The sequence below is a fragment of the Pipistrellus hanaki genome (assembly GCF_964339955.1).
Source record: "Pipistrellus hanaki genome assembly, chromosome: 1".
NCBI lineage: Eukaryota > Metazoa > Chordata > Mammalia > Chiroptera > Vespertilionidae > Pipistrellus > Pipistrellus hanaki.
This window is the reverse complement of record NC_140503.1, coordinates 188,872,314-188,896,634: the sequence shown is the minus strand read 5'-3', so window position 1 is coordinate 188,896,634 and position 24,321 is coordinate 188,872,314. Positions and strand designations below refer to the sequence as shown.

The 24,321-nt window shown below is 37.9% G+C and overlaps 1 protein-coding gene across 1 annotated transcript in view; it reads right to left on the bottom strand.

Annotated features, from left to right (window-relative positions):
• The window catches only part of TMEM156 (transmembrane protein 156), a gene marked incomplete at its 3' end in the record, with an annotated part of 34,393 nt that extends 10,832 nt beyond the window's left edge, over positions 1-23,561 (bottom strand). Inside the window, exons 1-5 of the mRNA XM_084881347.1 lie at positions 23,441-23,561; positions 12,794-13,054; positions 10,046-10,306; positions 6,663-6,773; positions 4,240-4,323 (exon numbers count right to left, since the gene is read on the bottom strand). Coding sequence (XP_084737473.1) covers positions 4,240-4,323; positions 6,663-6,773; positions 10,046-10,306; positions 12,794-13,054; positions 23,441-23,528 — 805 coding nt within the window. The 5' untranslated portion in view covers positions 23,529-23,561. The remainder of the gene's footprint in view (positions 1-4,239; positions 4,324-6,662; positions 6,774-10,045; positions 10,307-12,793; positions 13,055-23,440) is intronic.
• Positions 23,562-24,321: the final 760 nt, after the last annotated feature.

The following is a 24,321-nucleotide window of genomic DNA, read 5'->3' as shown; positions in this document are numbered from 1 at the left end:
TGCTGCTTCTGCCGGTTCCATATTGGTTTTCCAATACATTTCCTTTCTGCCAAGTCAGACAAGTTGGTTTCTATTGTTTGCATCCAGTAATCTGAGTCCTAATCTAAGGCCTCTGCCCCGGCCTTGGTTTCCCCACGGGGTCAACTCATTAAGCACCATGTCTAGGGATACATTCCAAAGCTGCTTTTTGCGTTAATTCTCAAAATCTCTTCCTCAAATGGTCAGTGTTTTCACGATTCTTTAATGTCCTTAGCAATTCTATCAAGTGTGTTCCATGTTCTTCAATGAAGTAGAACAGTGTTTTTCAACCTTTTTTGGGCAAAGGCACACTTGTTTCATGAAAAAAATCACAAGGCACACCACCATTAGAAAATGTTAAAAAATTTAACTCTGTGCCTATATTGACTATATATAAAGTAATTCTCTTGAATAGGAATCAAATAAACACAAAGAAAGTATTTTATAATTACTTTATTATGAAATATTAAGTAAACAAAATAGTGAAAAATTATAAAATTCTTGTCTTGTCTGCACCTACGGCACACCAGGCAACATGTGCCTCGGAACAGCGGTTGAAAAACGCTGAAGTAGAATGACGCTGCCTCTGATCACTCTTTGTCTCTGTTTGTTTCACCTTCCCCGAAGAGATTCATTTCTTTTTTTTCTTCTTCTTCCTCTTCTCCTTCTTCTTCTTCTTCTTCTTCTTCTTCTTCTTCTTCTTCTTCTTCTTCTTCTTCTTCTTTTAATTTTATTGATTTTTTACAGAGAGTAAGAGAGAGGGATAGAGAGTTAGAAACATTGATGAGAGAGAATCACCGATCAGCTGCCTCTTGCACACCTCGTACTGGGGATGTGCCCGCAACCAGAGTACATGCCCTTGACCGGAATCGAACCTGGGACCTTTCAGTCCGCAGGCTGATGCTCTATCCACTGAACCAAACCAGTTTCGGCCCAAGATTCATTTCTTGTTCATCTGCTCTTTTAACTCTAGACACATTTCCCCTTAGCGTTAGTGTGACTTAGTAAGCTTTTATTGTCCATGAACTACACGCTAGACGTTATGCGAGGGACAAGGATCCAGGCGAGTAGGATAAGAATCACCTGTGTGAAGATAATAGTCCAAAGAACAAAATGTAAAATAGATCAATGTCCAGAGAGGCAACATATGCCGCCATACTTCTCAAAGCAAGGAAGGAAACACAAGGGACATGTGAAAGCTGGGGGTGTGATTCTGTGCGACATCTTTCCTACAGCGAAGCTACTCATTTATCCCATCCGTGTTTGCGGCGCCCCACTGCGCGCCAGGCTCTGTGCGGGGCCAGGGTCTGGGCAATCTCTCCTGGGTCTCCCTTGTCTCTCTGAGGGTGTGAGCCCTCCTATACTCTGTGTGTACACGTGTAACAATGCTTCCTCCTGAACAACTGAGAGACACTGCAGGACGTACAGCCGGAGCGGACAGCAAGAGGCTCTGCTGAAGTGACTGCAGTCACTGCTCTCTTTGAACTACATTTTTTTTTTAAACTCGTGTTACTGCTTCTCCAGAGAACCATGCCGGCACATTTTTTTCTGACTGCAGCCTATCATCCATCATTCCAAAGAGAGGCCTTAAAAACAGCACTCGAGGGGGACATTATTTCCTTTCCATTTCTCTCTCAGAAAGAGCAACTTATAATGGGAGGAGGAAAAATTGCATTTAGGTTAAAGGAATATAAATAACAGGAGGGAATCTGCCTCTTCTCCCGTTTAAGAAGCTAAGCCTCGAAAGGACGCCTCATTTGAAAACAGGCCACCAACCCTCGGCCTAAACATTACTATTATACACCTGGCAATAAAGCCAGAGGGTTTTTAGGGAGAGCTATTAAAGGGTGAGGATTTCTCTGGTGAATCAAAATCACAGGCTCATAAACACAGGGTGTGGTTAGTCCTGTGGTTAGCCAGAACTTTAAATGTGTGATTCTCCCCATTGTCTATGTTGGCAGGACAACTATCGACTTTTCTTGGTTTCAGTGCTCAAAATTTCAACTTGGAAAGAGAAAGGACTGGGAGTCCCTAAAACAAAAGCCCTACAGAGCCAGGCTAAAACATTCCTGGTGTATGGATGTCAGGTGTGTGTGCTGGATTAGAGCGGACACCAGGGGAAATGCCGTTTCTTCTCTTTAAAAGTTAATTTTGGCCCTAGTCCGTTTGGCTCAGTAGATAGAGCGTTGGCCTGAAGACTGAAGGGTCCCAGGTTCGATGCCGGTCAAGGGCACATGCCTGAATTGCAGGTTTAATCCCCAGTGTGGGGTTTGCAGGAGGCAGCCAATCAATGATACTCTCTCATCACTGATGTTTCTATCTTTCTCTCCCTCTCCCTTCCTTCTAAAATCAATAAAAATATATTATTTTAAAAAGTTAATTTTGTCTTTGGAAACAGCCCTGTGATTTTCATTTCATTAACCAAACAAAATTGTCACGGACCACCCAAAATTTCCATCAACTTCCCCCACTGTTAGCTAGTATCCAATGACTATTTAGCTAATGCTTATTTTTAGCGATCTATTGTATATATATAAAAGGCTAAGCAACCGGGCCAACCAGCCAACTGGCCGACTGGCCAGCAGGTGGCTATGATGAGCCCTGACCCCCAGGGGGCAGATGCTCAATGCAGGAGCTACCAAGAGACAGCAACTTTGCAGAGTGCCCTCTAGAACTCTGGGACCCCTCAGGGCATGTCAGACTGCCAGTTTCAGCCCAATCTCCGCAGGCCAGGCTGAGGGGCCAGGCCAAGGGACCCCACCTACCAGAGGGACCCCGCTCACTCTACAGATGCCCTTCGAGCCCCAGTGCACCGCCCCAGATACGCTGGCCAGGGAAAGATCATGAGAGGTTGGGTTCAGGGCGGGTCCAGCCCATCTCACCCAGTCCTTCCCCACTGGCCACCTTCTAATTAATTTCAATGTGCACGAGTCCATACACTGGGCCTCTAGTAGGTTAATAATTTTACTCCTAATGCTGAGATTAGAAAATATGTACATATTTTTAAAGTGAGCTCTTTTGGCCCAGCTGACATGGCTCAGTGGTTGAGCATCGAACTACGAACCAGGAGGTCATGGTTTGATTCCCGGTCAGGGCACATGCCCAGGTTGCGGGCTCCATCTCCAGCGTGTGGATGTGCAGGAGGCAGCCGGTCAGTGATTCTCTCTCATCGTTGATGATTCTATCTCTCTCTCTCTCCCTCTCCCTTCCTCTCTGAAATCAGTAAAATGTTTAATTAATTAGTTAATTAATTAATTAAAATAAAAGTGAGCTCTTCAGGTGCACCCAGTCCAATTTTTCCTCCAGCTAGGGGGCTGGGTGCCTGCTAACTTAAATAGCTGAGATCACCTCAGGAGCACAGTCCCCAGTGAGCTGCTGTGCAAACCTCCACGTGGCTACAGGTGCGGGGGGGGGGGGGGGGGGGTGCGCCAGGATTTGTTCCATTCCCTTTCAGTTCTGAAAACGGTTTTACACACCAGACATGAGGTTTCCTTATGTAACTTCTCACAAAGCACGAAGAAGTCTGCTCCCTGGCTGTGCACGGGGAGATACAGTTATATAACTCGTAATTCTGTGGTTTTCAGTGATGCGAGGATATTATCTCTCCCTGACGAAGAGCCCTTTGCCCCTGTCATAGTCTGCCTCTTCCTTTCCAATGTGATTTGACAGCTTGAATTCAGAAGGAAGCTTCCCAGTTTGAAGAAGGAGGTGGCACGACAGTGTCTGTGCGAACAGCCCCCTTGCTGCTCTAATGAGGATTCCCTCGCTCCACTTCCATTCCTCGGGAGAGGACAGGGTTCTTTTTAATTGGGGCCATTAGAAGCTCTCTGCACAACGACACACTCCGCTACGTAAAGGCTCCGGCAAGAGCCAGGCCCACTCTGCAATTACTTCTTGCAGTTCTGAGAACTAATGGTATCTTGTCTCATTTAAAAATAAATCCCAGGCTTGTTCCCGATTGCTTTTCCTCCTCTGCCTACCCACATGCATTTCTTCTTGCCAACTGAGCAAACTTGCCATTATTTAAGGAGGTGGTTTTGATTGTGACTGTCCCCTGAGAATAAGACATATTAAACTAGATATCATTTGCCCATCATTCCTTTCTTCCAGATACAAGGCTAATTTAAACGAGCTCCGATCTCGTGACCTTGAGTGAACATGGGAAGGGTGAAGTTTTGGAATTCGCTGAGCAGTGTTCTGTTTGCATGTCACAGAGCTCACCTGAAATTACTTGCATTTCCAGTGTTCGGGGTTTCTCAGAATCACTTCTTCTTAAGGGAACAGATGAAGGTTTGTATTTATGACCTGTTCCAAGAAAAGAAATGAAATATTTAGATGGTAACCAAGCGCATTCTTAAAATATATTCCCCGTGTTGAGTCCAAGGATTACCAGGGAAAATGGGCCATTCACAACAGGGCGTGGAATGGTGAGACATAAAGAGCTTTTTCTGAAGTTGTTTTTTCATGAACAAATGCAGGTTCTTTCTAAAACCAGTGGCTTCTCCGCTGCCGTAAATGCTATATGCCATCTCCCTAATGAAAAACCCAGCTCTTGTGTATAGAATGTTACTTTATTTATAATATTATAATACATAGATATCATATACAAAATATCTTATTATTTGATATTTAATATCCTAAATGATGTGACTTTTTATTACTGTATATGCTTGGGTTTATAAAGCAAGCCTTTAAAAGCTAGTAAGCTTGTCATGTGGGTCGATGTTCATAAGAACTCAATGTTGCCAAAACCGGTTTGGCTCAGTGGATAGAGCATCAGCCTGCAGACTGAAGGGTCCCAGGTTCGATTCCGGTCAAAGGCATATCCTCAGGGGGGGTGGGGGGAGTGCAGGAGGAAGTTGATCGATGTTTCTCTCTCATTGATGTTTCTAATTCTCTATCCCTCTCCCTTCCTCTCTGTAAAAAATAAATAAAAATATATTTAAAAAAAAAAAAAGAACTCAATGTCAATCCCCACTATTTGTCTCTTTCTAGACCCATTTTCTTTCTGAGGCCCAGGGAGGTGACGTGGCTGGTTTCTGTCTCTCTTTTTAGTATGCTATTATATGGAAAAAATATACTTTAAAAACTCAAAACTAAGCACTATTTGCCATAACATGCATTTATTTAAAATAATATAATTTTCAAAACTAGAAAGGTCCTGAGTCTTAATGCTGATATTTTATTAGTTATATAACTCTGGACAGAACACTTGATATCCCTGAGGCTCAGGGTCATTGTTGTTGTTGTTGTTTTGTTTTGTTTTGTTTTGTTTTTTAAATCTCAACACTGCAACAACACTCAATTACTCTTTTTTTTATTATTTTTTTTACAGAGAGGAAGAGAGAGGGATAGAGAGCTAGAAACATCGATGAGAGAGAAACATCGACTAGCTGCCTCCTGCACAGTCCCTACTGGGGATGTGCCCGGAACCAATGTACATGCCCTTGACTAGAATTGAACCTGGGACCCCTCAGTCCGCAGACCGACGCTCTATCCACTGAGCCAAACCGGTTTTGGCATGTTGTTTTTTTTAAAAAATAAAAATAAAAATAATAGCACATACCCTGTTTCCATGCTTTGAGAATCTAGTGAAAATCTTGTGAGAATGTTACTGTACAAATATACAATATTATGATCATTAATCAATGCATTAGGGGTTTTCCATATAAGGTATCAGTAACAAGACTTGATATGAAAGTGCTCTCAGAAATATCAGCAACAAATATTTAAGTCGAAAGAATTAATGGCACTTGCACTCAAGCCTAGAGGCAACCATTTGTTTGGCTACTGAAATGACTAGCAGCCTTGCCTGGTAAAGAACATAAGAGCCTTGGGAAATAATACAAACAGCACAATAAACAGCTTTTGTTGATTGAGCGTTGCCATGCTCAACTTTGTGTTAAGTTTCTTATGCAATCTCTTCCGTCCAATGCTTACTTCAGCCCTGTGTGGTAATGGTGACTAGCCTTGTTTTACAGAGGAAAAAACACTCAGATACAGTAAGCAACTTCCTCAAAGTCACATAACGAATGAGCGGTAGTACTAGGATTCTAACGTGTCCACCTATCTCCAAGGACTAGTCTCACACTGACACATTTTTCTCTTGTCTTTAAGAGACCACTACTTTTGATCAGGCCTGATATTAAGCAAGTATATTCATGGGCACGCACTCATAGAGGCAGTATATGGATGGATACCCATCAGCAGGGCAGATATATGCATGGGTACACAACAGTAGGGCTATGACAATAGTTCACATTCAGTGTCCACCCTGATAGGGTGGTTATTAGTTATTAAATAGGTTAGTATCATCCCCACTGTCTTGATTTCCAGTTCCACATTTTAGCTCAGCCCAGCCAAAAATCTACGGACACACTCACACTCATTAAAGATCCACCCTACCCCACCTCCCCACTCATCACCTTAACTTAGAGCTCCAATGCTAACATTCTTTATCACCACTCCCTATTGAATCGCCACTAACACACAGTAGGTGCCCAGTAACTGGTAAATTGAACTAAAACAAAAACAAACAAACAAAAAAAAAAAAAAAAAAAAAAAAAACACCTATGGATAAGATTAGGAATCCCTTGAAACTAAATGGATTATATCAAATGATGGATTTATTTCTCAGTACTTACTCTGCCACTTCTGCCCTTGCTGATGGACTTTAATGAGGGTGAGCAAAAATACAAGTATAAAAACTAATATTACTAACACATACCAAGTGATCTTCATGGGACAAAAGAAATCTGCAAAGAAAAAAAATACTATAAAAATACAATAAAAGGACACAATACACAAGAGGTTATGTGGTGCTGCAGCTGGGTTCTATTATGTAGTCTGCCCTTAACTAAAAAGCTAAGTAGTACATAACATCACTTTATGGGTCATTTGCTCTCCTGAATACTTCCATGATGTACTAAAGGAGGAAATTTGATCAGGTGGCTTCCAGAGATCCATTTAGTTCTGAAATTCTAGGGTTAATTTCTTACAGGTTATGCTCGTGTAAGTTTCACTGTCATTTCTATCACTAGGTTAAGACCAGGACATAGCCAAGCAGCCAAAAATTATATCCTGAAATCAACAAAGATGCATTGAGGATGAGGAGGATGAGGAAGAAAGATAAAGACAGATAAAGAGAAAGGGCTGGGCTGAAGCATAGGAGGTGAAAGCAGCCTTGGCGGATGAATAATCAGACTCCCCTTTTCATACCAGTTCTCAAGGCGATGATCAAATCAAGAATGTGCATTAATTAAACATGCAGTTATCCAAGCCTAAACTGAATGAAGATATAGGTAAATACTGGTTCTTCAAATGACAGTGAAGCCACATGGGGAGGACAGTCACCATCCAGCAAGAGTTTAGCACGATCTCCTTTGGTTCCGTACAGACACACTGGCCAGCCGACCCAGGAATCAGAGACTTAAACAAAGGCAACCTCATCATGTGCAAGACACAACTGTACTGACTTTCTAAGCCATCCTCTGGACCCTCGTCCTTGCACACATAACACAGCTAATATTTATTCAACCTAGCAAGATATATAACTTGTGTATACCCTTGGATGACTGCCCTGTGTGCTCATGATCTGGGTATCCCTTTCACAGGACCCTCCCTCAAGCAGTCAACAGTTATTTAAAGAGGAAGCTGAATGAAGAAAAGTCATAATTGACTGGGATGACATAGTGCTTGGCCTCCCCAATATCATTCCATGACAGCTGCCAAACTTGCATTTCTCACTCAGCAAGATAAAAGTATGTAGTCAGCCCAGCCTGCGTGGCTCAGTGGCTCAGCATAGACTTATGAACCAGGAGGTCATGGTTTGATTCCTAGTCAGGACACATGCCCAGGTTGTGGGCTCGATATCCAGTAGGTGGCATGCAGAAGGCAGCCGATCAATGATTCTCTATCACTGATCTCTCTCTCTCTCTCTCTCTCTCTCTCTCTCTCTCTCTCTCTCTCATCCCCCCCCCCCTTTTTAAAAAAAGGAATAGAAGATTGTTAGTGCCAGCAAAAGCCAAGATGGGTCCAACCACCAGGTGTCCCTGGGCAGTGGTCGAGCCATTAAGAAGAAAAAGAACCATGCATTCATCAAAGTTACATTGCAAGAGCAGAATGTGCACAGTTGAGGCCAAGCCAGCCAGCCCACCCACCATGGGAGCACAGCATCAGTGTGAACACAGAGGGATGTTCCCCCACAGCCCATGCCACACACCTTCCCTGCATCCCTGCAGCCACCTGGGAGAGAGCCAAGGGTAACAAACGAGAATCTGAAAAAACCTAAAGAGACGGTTTAAATTATTGTTTCAGAGTAACTTTACCAAATTGGACTAAATTTCGTCTCATTCCCTGATGGATTGGGCTTTTAAAGAAGATCACATTAGTCTTTGCACAGCAGAGTAAAATACGAATAATTTCTTAATCTTCTACACATGGCAAGACGGATATCGTTTTTCCAGAATATAAAACCACCTATTTATGCACCCCTATAATCTTTCTGAATTATGGACACCCCCCCAAAAAAAATTAGCTATCATTTCACTCTGACTAGATTTATAGATTTTTACTTTAACACAAAAATTAATCCTCTTAAAATCATAATAGAAATGTTTATTTTTCCTTTATGTTTTAAAGCATTAAGTAATTAAATTGATACATAAATGTACATTGAAATACGTAAATGTTTTAGTATTTATAATCCATACCTCTTTATCTTTCAGATTTCATAATAGTCACCTTTCCTATGCAGCCTTTCCAAAACTTACCTTCCAACCTCACACCTGAACTAAAAGGTATGGACTTTCTCCTACCCTCTCCCCTCTTCCCCCCACCCCCACAAAACACACTCCTTGAAATACGCACTAACTGCAGAAGCTGTAGATTCCTGGGCAAACTAACTCACAGGAGAAATTTCTCTGGAATCATGTATTTTACTTTCAAAATGCACACACAGTATATATTTGTGTTTGCTTTAAAATAAATATTTTTAAAACAGTTGCCTCAAAAATAACACTTTAGAAAACCATTCTAAAGGCGTCTGAAAGGCTCCCAGACATCGGGGACACCCAAACGCACAGCAGATGACTCTAGCATAGCACCTGTCGCACTGAATGACCTTCTTGATTGCTTTACCTTCATCTCCCTTTGTGTCCCCAATGCCTCGAAGGCTGCTTGGCATACAGCAGGCACTCATTAAATGGTTAGATCCTAAAATGCTCTTCAGGAGTAGGTTTTGTGGCTAACTGAGGGCACAGTGCTTAGTAAAAGGATCAATTGTGGTCAATCAGAAGAGGGTGAGTAGGAAGTTAGTCAGCCTTAAGCAGAACTAAGATATGTGTAAGTTTTGTCTTTGGGCTCCTACAGGCCCCCCAACTCCTCCAGTAACCAAAGTGCTGAATCTGCATCCCGCCATCTTCTCTGCTTCACATCAAAAATCCCACTTAGCTATGGTGAGGGGGAGAGATCAACCAAAGGACGTGTATGCATGCATGTAAGCCTAACCAATGGACACAGACACCAGGGGGTGAGGGGATGAGGGGAGGGGGAATGGGAGGATAAGGGCACATATGTGATACCTTAATCATAAAAAAAAAAAAATCATTTAATGCAGGCCTGGTTCTCGGCTCTAAGAGGACATGTTAAATCAATTCAAAGTAAGATGTTAATAGCATGTCACAATGTACATGGATTTTACATTTTAAAATAAATCTCACCCTTGCATACCCAAGTGTGGTAGTATTACTTCAAGCACAGCTAATAGGCATGTTCAGACTTTTTCTAGAGCAGAGGGTCTTTCTAGTGACCCTCAAATCACTAAATCCTTCTTCTGCCTCCTGGTAGGGTGGGTCCCATAAATATCACTTTTTTTTGGGGGGGGGGGGAACAGATAAAAGAGCTAACATTTTTCTAGCCATATTATTTCATCAATAAAATTATTCTTCAATGATTTTACTTTCGGTGAAGTTAATGTGATAGCCCTTATATAATTTCTCTTTTCCCTCTAATTTCCTTTAAAACTTACTTTTTGCATCCATTTCTACATGCAAAGAAACGTGTACACAATTATTTGAGTAATTCATAATTCCACAAGTATGGTTCATAGACTTTTCCTTGGTTGGCTCTTCCTCCATAACTGCTGAGCTTCTAGTGGCTGGTTTTGGATTACAGGTAAAGTTATATTCCTCCAAGTGGTCAACTGCAGGAGCTACAGAGAGGTTAAACTGTCGACAAGGTGAAAGAAGATAATTTGCCTTCACTTCCATGGATCCTCTCATGATAAGAACTAAAAAGAAATTAGAAAAATGTTATTCACAAAATAGTAATACCTAGTAAGAAAACAATTTAAAACTAAATCTACTGTATATATTAGTAGAAACAAGAAGTTGCCTGCACTACAAATTTTTTAAGATTATGAAACGCAAGGGTCAGTAAGATTGAAAGAGAATCAGAGCACCTGAAAGAAAACACGGATATTTCTCTGACAACCTGTGGAACAGATTTTATTTTTCAAAATTGTCACAACAATATTTCTCATCCCACATTACACTAGTTCTAAAGGGCTGCCATCACAAGGCACCATAAACTGAAAGATTTATGCAACAGATGTTTATTGTCTCATAATTTTAGAGGCTAGACTTCCCAGATTAAGGTGTTGGCCAAGTGGCTTCTTTCTGAGAGTTAAATGGGTAAGATCTGTGCCAAGCCACTCTTCGGGCTTCTGGTGGTTACTGGCAACCTTAGCATTCCTTGGCTTAAAAAGCATCACCCCAATCTCTGCCTTTGTTTCCACATGGCGCTCTATCTATTTGCCTGTCTGTTCCCCGTTTTATAAGGACACTAGTCATATTGGTCCCTGATCCACCCTATTAACCTCGTTTTAACTAATTACATCTGGAACAACCCTATTTTCAAATATCACATTCTGAGATACTGGGGGGTAGGACTTCAACACAATTCAGCCCATAATATACATGTTAACTTAAAATTTTACCACTGCACCATCAATAGGTAGAGTCTAATACCTTTCACCTTGAATCTGGGTGGGAGAGTTTGTGACAAGTGTAACCAACCAAATTCAGAGGAAGAGACCCTTCAGGGCAAAGCCAGAAAAGGTGAAGCAATATCTACCTTATTGCCTGGAACATAATATTGGGGCCTTGAACCAGTATGTACCAGTTCAACAACCTAAGGTCATCATGCTGTGAGGAAACCCAAACTAGCCCACAGGGAAAGGCCACATGGAAAACTCTGATAAAAAGCCTGAAGAGAGAAATGCCCACCTGTCTCTAGCTGCTCAGCCCCTCTGCTTTAGCTTGCCACTGTCTTACCCAACAGAATGAAATGCTCCTAGCCAGAAATGCCCAGTTATGCCCATTCTGAATCCCTGGCCCACCAAAAAGGAAGAGGTAGAGGAGGAGGAAGAAGATGAAGAGGAGAAGGAGGAGGAGGAAGAGAAAGAGAAGGAGGAGGAAAAAGAGGAGGAGGAGGAGGAGAAGGAGGAGGAGGAGGAGGAGGAGGAGGAGGAGGAGGAGGAGGAGGAGGAGGAGGGAAGGAAGGAAGGAAGGAAGGAAGGAAGGAAGGAAGGAAGGAAGGAAGGAAGGAAGGAAGGAAGGAAGGAAAGAAAGAAGGAAGATTGCTGTTGTTTTAAGACACTGAGTTTTGGAATGATTTGTTACACAGCTGTAGCAACTAAGAGAATTTGTCAATGCACTGTTTTCACTTTTCAAAGAGGCAGAGAAGTAGCACCTGTGAGCTACCAACCCTTGAAACATTTTCTACTTCTTTGACATCATAAAGGTATTTCCCCATTTTGCTTCCTGGTGATTTGACCCAAAGCTATGCAATAGTTATAGCACTACTTGAATAAGAACTCAGAAGAAGACATGTTTATTGTACTTCATCAAAAGTCAATGTTTATTGTTGGCATTATTGCAGATGTCCCCTCATCCTTCCCCTCTTGTTCCTATTTCTAATGAATGGGGAAATGCCAATATAAAACAAATAAAAAGCAATCCTGCTAAATTGGCATAAGCAATCATTTTTATGCTTAGGCTTGAGGCAACCAATATATTTGTGATTATAAGTGAATTATTTAATTTCTCAATGATTCAAATTAATAGAATTTAACTAAAAATATATATTGATTACATAGTAAATGTAAGGTTCAATTAGACACTACAGGTAATATGTACCGGTAGTTATTTTGTATTTGCTCATTCATTAAATAAATACTTATTGAGTGCCAAATGTCAGACATTAGGCTAAGATATAAAAATACACTAGTGAACAAAGACAAAGACCTTGCCATCAACAGGCTCACTGGATAGTTAGACAAGTAAAGAAACAGCTCATATGTGGTTGATAAATGTTAAGCAGGAAGAGTTATAAATGTATCAAGAATTCAATGACTCCTTGAAGAATCAAAGTATAATTTTTTTTTACTATGAGAACCTACAAGTTTATTTAGAATTTCTAACTCAGATTTTAAAATCCATTTATTTAAATTCAGTATCTTTGAAAAAAGCATGTTAAATGATTATTTAACCATCCAGTCTTTGTGAATGACAGTGGCATCGATATTTTGAAGAGATATTTTCTTTTTGATAAATCAAAGTAAACCAAGAACAATTAATATCTCAAAGCCCTCCAAGTCAATCATCAAGGGCCACTCCAGGAACTTAAAATGTGAATATATTATTAACACATTTTTTAATAGAATATGGTCATCTATCCTTGATACATTTTATTCTCACTTTCCCTTTGAATTTACCTTTTGATGTTTGTTCCTGAGAAATAAAATCCATGTTTCCTTTGGACTCACAAACCAAACACATTTTAAATTCACTTGTGATGTTATGGCATATCCTGGTGAAGTTTTGAACGTTGGAGTGATTTAGAAAAATTTCCATCAGAGTCTGAGTTTCCCTTACTCGTTGCAGAAAAGTCACAACAGAAAAATTTAAGGAAGAGAATGAATAGGTAAGATTAGGTGGTAAACACACTTTGAGACATGATAGCTCCAAAATGTTTCCTATAAAGGAAAACAAAAAACTTTTGTTACTGTGAAAGTTTGAATTTTTCAAATAAATACACAGTAATAGCTCCCAAATTTTCTTAGGCAGATTCAGTACATTTCAGCTTACCAGTGACAAGATTTTGTTTTTACATGAATTAACAATAGCTACTCCATTTAAACATTTCTTATTAAAAGTTATCAACAGCCCTAGTTGGCTTGGCTCAGTGGATAGAGCATCACCCTGCAGACTGAAGGGTCCCAGGTTCGATTCAGGCAAAGGGCACATGCCTGGATTGCAGCTCGATCCCCAATGGGGATGTGTGCAGGAGGCAGCCGATCAATGATTCTCTCTCATCATTGATGTTTCTATCTCCTTCTTTCTTCCTCTATGAAATCAATAAAGAAATATTTTTTTAAGTTATCAACATTCCCCATTAATTTTCAGCAAACAGTCCTTGTAACAAAGTGCTTGCAAACCTTATCATTTTAATCACTCTCTCTCTGGAAAAGTTCTAATGGACAAGCCTTAGGTTCCTCTGAATTCATCTGTTCTACACTGGAGGTTCAAGTCAATGGCATGAAGTTGAATAGGGAATGGAAAACATGAACAGTCTAGAATCTCTATTAGTTTCCAAGGGCTGTGTAACGCTTTACCAAACCTGGGTGGCTTAACATAAGAAATCCATTCTCTTACAGTTCTAAAGGCCAGAAGGTTAACACCAGTTATACTGGTCTGAAGTCTAGGTATCTACAAGGACACACTCCCCTGAAGGTCCTAGGGATGAATCTGTTCCTTGTCCCTCTTCCAGCTTTTGGTGACTGTGGCATTCCTTGGCTTGCAGCTGTACCGCTTCAAACTCAGCCCGTGTGGTCGCATTGCCTTCCCTGTCTGTCTTCGACTCTTCTGTCTGGGCCAAATCTCCCTGTGCCTCTCTCTTATAGTGGGCAGAGGGTTGGATTAGGGTTCACTTGGATAATGCAGGATCGTCTCCCCATCTCAAGATCCTTAATTAGTCTCATCGGTAAAGACCCTTTTTCCTTATAAGGTAGCATTCAGAGATCCTAGTTTTTAACACCTAATATGTTTGGGTGGCCATTATTCAACCTGCCTGAACCTCCAACGATGAAACTTCACAGGGTGACATAATTGGTATTTTTGTTTGAAGACAAACATCTGATATGAAAATGGTGGTATAAATAGGGGGGGGGGGGGGAGGGGGGGAGGTCAAATTCAAAAGAAAAGAGGGAAAGACTCTAGTGCTTTATCAGTCATTAGCCAAGATACCCGAACAATTTAATCTCCACGAGTCTCATTTTCTCATCAGCAAAATGGAGATAATAACTCTAGATTCTGCTAGCCTCATGGGGTTATGGTAGCATCAAGTGGTATAGTACATAGGAAAACACTTATGAAATTTGTACAAATGTATATTATTTAAAAGTCAAACCCATGTTCCAAAGTAAAAATTAAAAATTCATCCTTCATTTAGGGTAGAATTGTCTTTGATATAATTTGCACAAGTAATTAAAGCTCACTATATAAAAATCAGAAATCCCCACTTAGCTTGGCAGTAGTGCTCAAATAAGAAATAGATAACCTCTCTTTCAGATATTCCCATCTGACTCTCATTTGCCAGTATAAGAAAATAATAACATGCTCAATTCCACCATTATATGTCTTTAACTATATTTCATATAATCATATAGGGCAGAATATTATCTTTTTATTTTTTTTATTTTTTTTTTAAATATATTTTATTGATTTTACACAGAGAGGAATTGAGAGGGACAGAGTGTTAGAAACATCGATGAGAGAGAATCATCGATCAGCTGCCTCTTGCACACCCCCTACTGGGGATGTGCCCTCAACCAAGGTACATGCCCTTGACCGTAATCGAACCCGGGACCTTTCAGTCCGCAGGCCGACGCTCTATCCACTGAGCCAAACCGGTCCCGGCAGAATATTATCTTTTTAAAATTTTCTAAATAATGTGGAGTACAATAGAAGAATTACTCCATTTTTTTAGAATTATTACTTCTAGTCATACATCTTGGTTCTAACTTAAAAGAAAATGAAGCTAGTGATTAATATTAAAATTTTATTTTGCTTCTGGAATTTGTACTTTAATATTAATTCATAAGTGTTTCATTACTGATGATGATATTTTTATTATGTAATAAATAAAAAGGCTCATTATCTTATGCATTTGAAATTGCCTCCATGATAATTCACATGGAAGCTACAAACACATTTCATACGTGAGTTGCAATAAAAATTTTTTTGGGGAAAGGATTATATACTCAACTATACAATTTTATAACTTATTTATAAACAAAGATGTAATCAAATAGGAACTAATTTTTTTTTTGAAACATTGTCTTCAGTAACAGTGTCCCAGGAGGGAGATAGAAATGACTATCTGATAGCACTCTAGCTTTTTTTGTGTTAGCCAAATACACGAAAAACTTATTTCTTGCCATCTTTCTACTTTCCTCACTGGAATCTTTCAACTCATGAAATTTTCAACGTTTTGAATTTATAGTTTTATGGTATGAACTAGAAGGGAGAGAGAGAAATTGTTCTGTCAATATTGCAGTCTTATTCAATAAGAGACCAACTGGGCTTCATAGAATTCACATTTGGCTACAAGGTCATTTTATGATGTTTTTTAAACCTTGGATTTAAATAATTCAGTTGGAAAATAAGTAAAGGACATATCCTTCTCTGGTATATTTTTAAAGAAATAAACAAATTCTACTCAATCTTTTTGTTATCAGATGGGCTATAATTTCATCACCATAAACAAGGATTTATTATTTTAACTACTGCCATTACTGTTGCTGGGAACCAGGCATCTAAATCCTCACTCCCAAAGATAGAAATGCATACCAGAATTACTCCACTACTAGGACTGCCATCTCTCAGAGTAAGTATACAGAATGCTAAATAGTATCAGGAAAACACATTACTGTATAGGACAAATGCCCAGGTCAGTTTTTTTTTTCTTTTTCTTTTTAAAGAAACATGGACAATCTTTATTTTCTTTTGGGCACATCCTGGTGAAGCTGTGAAAGTTATTTTCTTTTTTAACTTTTATTATAACAAATCATATATAAGCATATATAAAATGTATTGTGCCAGTTAAATCATAATAAAAATAAACACCGTGTATCTATCACACAGATTAAGAAACAGGATATTACCAATGCCTTTGAGGCACCCTACCATTCCCATCCCTACACACAACTTCTTTCCCAGAGGTTAACCACTATCATGAATTTTGTGTGTGCCACCCCTTTGCTTTATCTTAGTGCTTTTCAAAAAGGTATATATTCCAAATAACATTGCTTTTTAGCATATTTTAGAGATATTTACACATATATGGAATATGGTATATGTATTATCTTTGACTTGCTTTTTCTGCTTAATATGTCTTAGTCATGTTGCTATAGTTCATTCTTTGTAGTGTTCATTTGAATGAATGTATCACAATTTATTCATTCTCTGACCATAAACATTTGGGTGTTTCTATTTTTTGCTCTTCTGAATAATGCTGCTATGAACTATAATGCTCATACATGGTGGGACTGTACAACAGTCCAACCACTTTGGAAAACAGATTTTCATCTTATTTAAATTAAATATACACTTAGCATATCACCCAACAATTCTACTCCTAGGAATATACACAAGAGAAATAAAAACTCATGTTCACACAAATACCTGAAAATGATTTTTCATGGCAGCTTTTGTATTTATAATAACGCAAAACTGGAAATAATCCTTTCAATCACCTTTTAGTATCCCTGTTCCCCACATATGGCCCCATGACACTGAGACTCTAGGCCACCAGGAATTGGTAGATGCCCCTGAAGTGGCCAATTTGTTCACTGTTGCTTACCCATCTGGGTTTATAATTTTTAGTCATTTTTCCCCTTTGAGAAGTTTTCTTATCAGTTCAACTACGTATTTTTTTAATTTTTGAATATGTTTTAACTCACATTTTACTTTTTGTGTGCTAGGAATGTTTTTCAAGGTAGGGCTATAAAAAGAGAAGTCTCAACTCTCTGTTGACCTTCAAAAATATGTGAGAATTTATAATAAAACCTTCACTGCTTGACAGATGATAAGAGCTCCAAAAACTACTCTGTGTCAAGTCATCATATTTCCCCACTACCTGAGCTATTGCTCTGTTAAATAGTTAACAGGGAACTTTGGAAGAAGCATGGATTATTTCAGACAATACATATTTTTGAGTTATTGCTCCAGAATATTAAATGCACACTAGGAAAAATAAGAATTTTTTCCACTAGAAACGTAACTAAGTGCAACCATTTTTGAGAAGCATTTAGTGATTTATTATAAAATTAAAAATACTCAGGTATTCTACTACTATTTAGTTTCCTCATACAAATGAAAACATATGTTCATACAAAAACTTGTACAAGAATGTTCATAATAGCATATTTATAATAGCCACAAACTGGAAACAAGCCAATGGACGAATAGACAAATTTAGTGCATTTATACAATGGGCTACTTAGCAAAGGAACTATTGGTATACTCAGTAACATGGATGAACCTTAAAATATTATGCTAACCTAAAGAAGCCAGACCAAAAATAGATACTGTGTGATGATTCCATTTATATGAAGCATAAGAAAGCACAAAACTATACTATGATGACACAGGTCAGAAAGTTGCCTTGGAGGTGGGTGGAAATTTGACAGGAAAAGGAAGACAGAATCTCTCTGGGAGTGTTGAAAATCCATTATTTATATGGGGATGGCAGTTACATAGGTGCATACCACTGTCAAAATTCATGGATCTGAGCATTGAAGATCTTTTCCATTTTATTACATGTAAGTTATGTCTTTCAAAAGCAGAGCAAAGCAAAGCATAGCCAATCGCTTCCAAAGATCTTGCATCATTATTGGGTATTCAGCAATTTAAAAATATTAGCTGTCAGGAGAGGAGACAGTGTATGGTTTTGCTGCTTGATTTACAGACATTGGTTAACATGTCCTTTCCTTTGGTCACAGGTCTGCCTCTGTTAACAATTGGCATAGATTCAAAAGACTATCCATTTCAATAGCAAAAACTCCATTGTATTTCCATTTTGGCTTCAATGCTGATACTTCTTTAGTAATACTGAGTGAGAAAGGGTGAAAAAGGCCATGATGTGTTGACATCTACCATGTGAACCAAGTCAGGAACAAGGGAGTCTAGATAGGATATGGATTTATTCATAGAACATTAGAGGGAAATAATTTGAAATATTTCCTAGGGGTAAGGGGAAAAGTTTAGGGTAGAAAAATGACTCAAGATAAAGAAACACATCATTTTTAATTAAATTTATTGGGATGGCATTGGTCTATAAAATTATGTATGTTTCAAGTGCACAATTCTATGATACATCACCTGTATATTGCACTGTGTGTTTACCACCCAAAGTCACGTCTCCTTCTGTCACTATATATTTGACCCCCTTTACCCTTTGCAACACTCCACTCCCATTTTCCTCTGGTAACCACTATACTGTTGTGTGTCTCTCCGTTTGTTGCTTTGATACATTATTTTTAAGTAAAAAAAAAAATCTGTGAAATAAATTTCACAATCTAAAAGTTCTAGATTTGTGATGACATTTTGTGTTTCAAGCATGTAAGAGGAGGATAGTAATGCCTGGCCTGCCTAAATCAAAAGACGGTTGTGAGGATCAGACGAGAAATGCTTCCTTCAACAATGTTCACTTTTTAGTTGCTTTACAATATGACTTGGGAAACTCACTCAATCAGCAAATACTGTCCTAAGTGCTTGAAATATGAACAAAGCAGGCAGAAACCTCATTTTCATTGAGTTTGCATTCCACTTAGAGAAACCAGACAACAAAAATATATATATATACAATAAATAAGTAAATTATGTAGGTGATGGGTCTATGAAGAAAAGAAACAGAACAGTGCAAGGGGGAGATATATTACCATATTCATGTTTTAGAGAAAGTCATTTTTCTATTCTAAAAGAGAAAGAGAGAGAGAGAGAAAGAGAGAGAGAGAGAGAGAGAGAGAGAGAGAGAGAGAGAGAGAGAGCGCATTTGTCCCCCAATTCAATGAGACAAGCAGTTAAAAACCATCCCGGGTTGTTGGTATTGTAACCTAATACAGTGTTTTTCAACCTTTTTTGGGCAAAGGCACACTTGTTTCATGAAAAAAATCACGAGGCACACCACCATTAGAAAATGTTAAAAAATTTAACTCTGTGCCTATATTGACTATATATAAAGTAATTCTCTTGAATAGGAATCAAATAAACACAAAGAAAGTATTTTATAATTACTTTATTATGAAATATTAAGTAAACAAAATAGTGAAAAATTATAAAATTCTTGTCTTGTCTGCACCTACGGCACACCAGGCAACATCTCGTGGGACACTAGTGTGCCGCGGAACAGCGGTTGAAAAACGCTGACCTAGTAGATGAGACAATGAGGCCAATCCTCCCAAATCAGTGAAAAAGCATTATATTCAGCAGTATTTTTTTCCCAGCACTTATTGTCTAAAATATATATGAAAAAATACTGTGTCTATTACTGGCCATTTAAAACCTATAAATATTCTTAAAATTCAGGAAGAAGTAAAATCTGACAACAAAATAAAATTACCCATCAAGTTCTATTCCTTCTTTCTGAAGATTTTCAGAATAGTCTCTTGAGAAAGATGCTTCATTGTGACTGAGCTTAAATATTTAATGACTTGAAATGGGACATTTTATGTAAAAGTACTTGGTATACTACTTGGTACATATATAACTATTTTTTTTAATGTAAATAGTCACAAAACTATTCCTCAAACCTTTTGGGGTGTTACAATTAAATTTTTAATAAACCAGACAATAAGAAGAAATTAAAGAGCCCATTTTTGAGAAGTGGGATAACACTTTCAGGCAAATTCATTGTGGATAGCTTTAATGAACACTTTTTTATACCCCAGACATAAATAATGTGTGGTACATACGCTCAGATACTTCAGGGGTTAGCCTTGAGTTCCTAAGTATGTAAAGTTCCTTTATCCTTTGTTTTCTTCAACTCCACTGCTCCTTATACCACCATTTCCATCCGGAAGTGTGAAATAGGAGAGGAAATTAAAGCCAGCAAACATTGTTTATGTCAGTTTGGCTCTTAAAAGTTAGTGAGGACGTCAAAACAGCTAGAATCAATTAGGTTTGACGCGTTTTCATCTGCCCTATTCCTGTCCCACACTGTGACAAACCATCAGGAATGCACTTGCGTTACTCGTTACTACCTCTGGTTTCAAGAATTTCTGAGATATTTATACGAGTGCATTTTATTTGAAAATCAATAATTGCTTCTCTTAGAAAGTGCTTCTGCAAGCAGGTAAGGAGAAATATTGGGCGATCATTTGAAATCTGGGAGTTATTTCCCATGGCAACAAAAATGCAAGAAACATCTTCCCCCAAGACAGGCCCGGAGGCAACTTTTACTGTGTTCACACTGAACCTTTTTACGTTGCCATCTAGTAATGGCAGTATCGCATTTCATTATTTACCAGTCAGTCCTCCCGACTGAAACCTCCTTGAAGGAAGACCTGCCTTTCATTTTCACAGCCCCTGGTTCCTAGTACAGGTAAACAGTATTCATAAGTGAATGAATAAAAAATAAATAAAAGATCGCTGAGATTGATATGAGTTAACCAGATCTCACTCTCTTGAAAACATTATCCCAACAAAAGTAGGTTGATTAAGTCTGTTGTTTAGAGAAACCTAGCTCCCTTAACTGCAAGAAGCTCTGAGTCAAAATATATCCATTCCTTTTTATATCTCTATTATCTTTATGCAATATAAGACTATCAAGTCATTATGTTATCTACCGAATCTTAGCATAAGCTGCTTTTCAAGTATTAAAATAAGCTCTCCTGCCAATGCAAACTCATTAAAACTCCCGACACCGTTCAAGTTCCTCTCCTTTGGTGAAATTAGAATAAGTAGCTTCTACGTATGACTATGATACTTGAATATTCTGAATAATGATAATTCAGAGACTCGGATACATTCCTGATGAAAAGTGATCAAATACAGTTCTCTATTTTTAACATAGACCTTTGGAGGGTTTGTTATTTTCAAATCAAATCTATTAAGCCTCGTGAATACATTATTCCTCATTAAGATTCTTTTTTAATTCACTTGACGTGTCGAAGACAGGGTATCGGTGAATAATTTATAAGCGAAAGTCATTTATAATATTTATCTTAGAAATTAAAGTGAATAGGACATAAGAAAAAAGGGGGGGGGGAGAGAGACACAAGTAACTGAGAAAGAGGGTGAGACAATACAGGAAGATCTGAAGGTTAATTTTAGCACTAATGGCACACTCCGAGCTTATTATGCAGGCAATTTTACCAGTTTGTTGTATGAACTATATTAGCTAGCAAGTCAACTCATTTCATAAGACATTGAGTATTATTGTGATTTAAAAATTACTAAAAATAAAGTTTTTTTAAAGCAAAACAATTATATGCCCTTGTGGATAAATGAGGTGATAGGAACTATTCCTGGGGATCCATAAACCAGTATAAGATATAAAACATTATTATTACACTATTTTTAATACATATTTTTAATACATACTACTGTACATGTAAAACATTTTGCCTACTGATGAAATGTTTGTTTATGGCGGCTCTGTGCAAAATTCCTTCCACCAGAAAATGACATCAGGATAAGATGGTGCTTTCCAAACATTTTGTTTATTGGCCCTAATGAGGGTCCCTTTGAAACAAAATTCTCAAATAAGTTCATCACCCCAAAGAGTACAAGGAAATATGTGAGCTGTTCTTGAAGCAGGAAAAGAGAAGTGCTCTTTAGAGTTGATGGAGGCAGTGAAGGTAGTATTTGGGAGCTGACATATTTGGTTAGGAAACCAAGAGAACAAAAATTATATCGATGTTGGTTGCCATCAGTTCACAAACATTAAGCAATAATTAGCAAGTAGTTCATTAAATCGTTTTTAGGCTGATTACCTAGTTTTCATTAGATCCAACCTGATTTTTTGGAGATGCTAGATATGCCTATATGGCCTACCTTAGATAATTATTAAATGAGCTTACTCTCAGCCCACTACAGCTTAAAATTTTAAATAGTTCTCTCTAGTCCAATTCTAACTATTATTTTTATATTTGAATTAAGTGAAATCAAGAATTAAAAATATGTGCTATTTAATAACTATGTATGGTGCCAGGTGGGTACTGGAAATATCAGAGGAAACACTTTGTAAAGTATATGATTGTCTAACCACTATGCTGTCCACCTGGAAAAAGAATGGAAAATAAATATACATATACAGTACGCTTAATCTAAGCAACATAATGCCAGAAAAACAAGATAAATTTGAACAATTCAATCATTCACAAAATTGCATGATCATGGTATTTATTTACAAAAAAAATTTTTTTTATCTGTCTATTTAGCATTACCTATATGCAACAATAATTACTACAGCAAATCAAATTATTATAAGATTTTTTCTAATTTTAATCAAATTTATATAACTTTCAATGATATTATACATCATTTTCTTTTTCCTTTTTCTTATTATTAAATGCTAGAGAACACAGTTATCATCCAAATAGCCACATTAACATGTTTTCAAATATTTTACTGACATATAAAAATAGTTTAAATTTACACCTAGTTATTTTCCTACGCTTGGTTTCAGCAATCATCACAATTTTCTGAAATATCCAGAGTTCATGTTGTCCCATTTTTCTCTCGTTACAAACATTCACACCCATATACCTGCTTAAATTTACACCCATCTTAGTCTAATTATATTTTGAAATAGCTAATACTCTTGATTTTCAAAAAGCAATAGTAAGTTATTGTGTGAAATAGCTGTGTTGGAAGGAAGACAAGCCATTTTAACATAATAAATGTCCTTCTCTGTCGATAATAATTTCAGAATGTAAACGCATACTTAAAACTGGTTTTGAAGGAAAATGTTTTAAAAATCAAAATCATGAAAAAGGGAGATATATGTACTACTACTATGTGTAATACTTTGAACAATAAAAATAAATAAATAAATAGCAAATTCATGTGATGAGATTACTATACGCTGAATGTTTGAAACCTTGGCCACAAATTTTAAATTACCTTTGCATTTTTTTATTTCATGATTGTATTCTACAATAACTAAGTGCTATGACTAAGATTACTGAGCTGTGTAACAGTCAATTGAAGTTGCAGTCTCCCTGTATTAGCTTTTCAGACAGAGAGCTTCCGCCCATGCAGCATGTATCTGAAATGAAGACATTTCCTATAACCTTTGGCTGTCCTCACTTTTAAAATTAATAAAAAGAAAATATAAATTATAATTATATACTCACCTTTTGGTGTCTTGAAATAGTCTGGCAAAGTTAAAATGAATGTCATCACTATTGCTAAAAGTAATTTAAGGAGGGCTGTTTTTGTCATGTCTGTTCACAGGGCACACGTGTTCCCATCCAGCGCATTGATGGCAAGTTTCTTCCTACTTTAAGTTTCATCTCTGTGGTACTTTAAGTTTATGCAATTGACCTCATACTTCCTTTTGAGTAAGTATGAAAAGAAGAAGAAGAAGAAGAAGAAGAAGAAGAAGAAGAAGAAGAAGAAGAAGAAGAAGAAGAAGAAGAAGAAGAAGAAGGGGCCTTGAACTGAGAATTCAAGTAACTTGACATTGAGAAAACTACTTTCAAATAAGCACTTTCAAACTTTCTTCTCAACAAGATAAAAATAAAGAAATGAACCCCTGGCAATGGGCAAGGAGACATTTGGTTGGTGGTGTTGCTCTTATATCAGTCAGGGGCGAAGCTGATGTACAGTCAGTTCATCCTAGCTTGATGCCTGTGTGGGTGGCCAGAGCTGTTTCATGCCTGAGGCACATAAAATGAAAAAACAAAATAAATAAGATAAAGAAATGATCTTGAGAAGCAAAGGGGTCTTATCCTCATCTATATTTGAAGCTATTTTCTCTTATTTACCAATCTGTGTGATAAATATAAACCCACAATATCCTCAACAAAAATAAAATGATGACTGTCAGTCATGCCCAAGCTATGTGGACAGCATTCATTCACTTACTTATTAAATGATTGTTTACTTCTTTTACGTGTGAGGCAGGCACTGTGCTAGATTCTGGTGTTCAGAAAATAGTATTTCTTGAAGACAATAAACTGTACAAAAGGTAAGGTTAAACTAACGACACCTGCACAACTTTAGTTCTACTAAA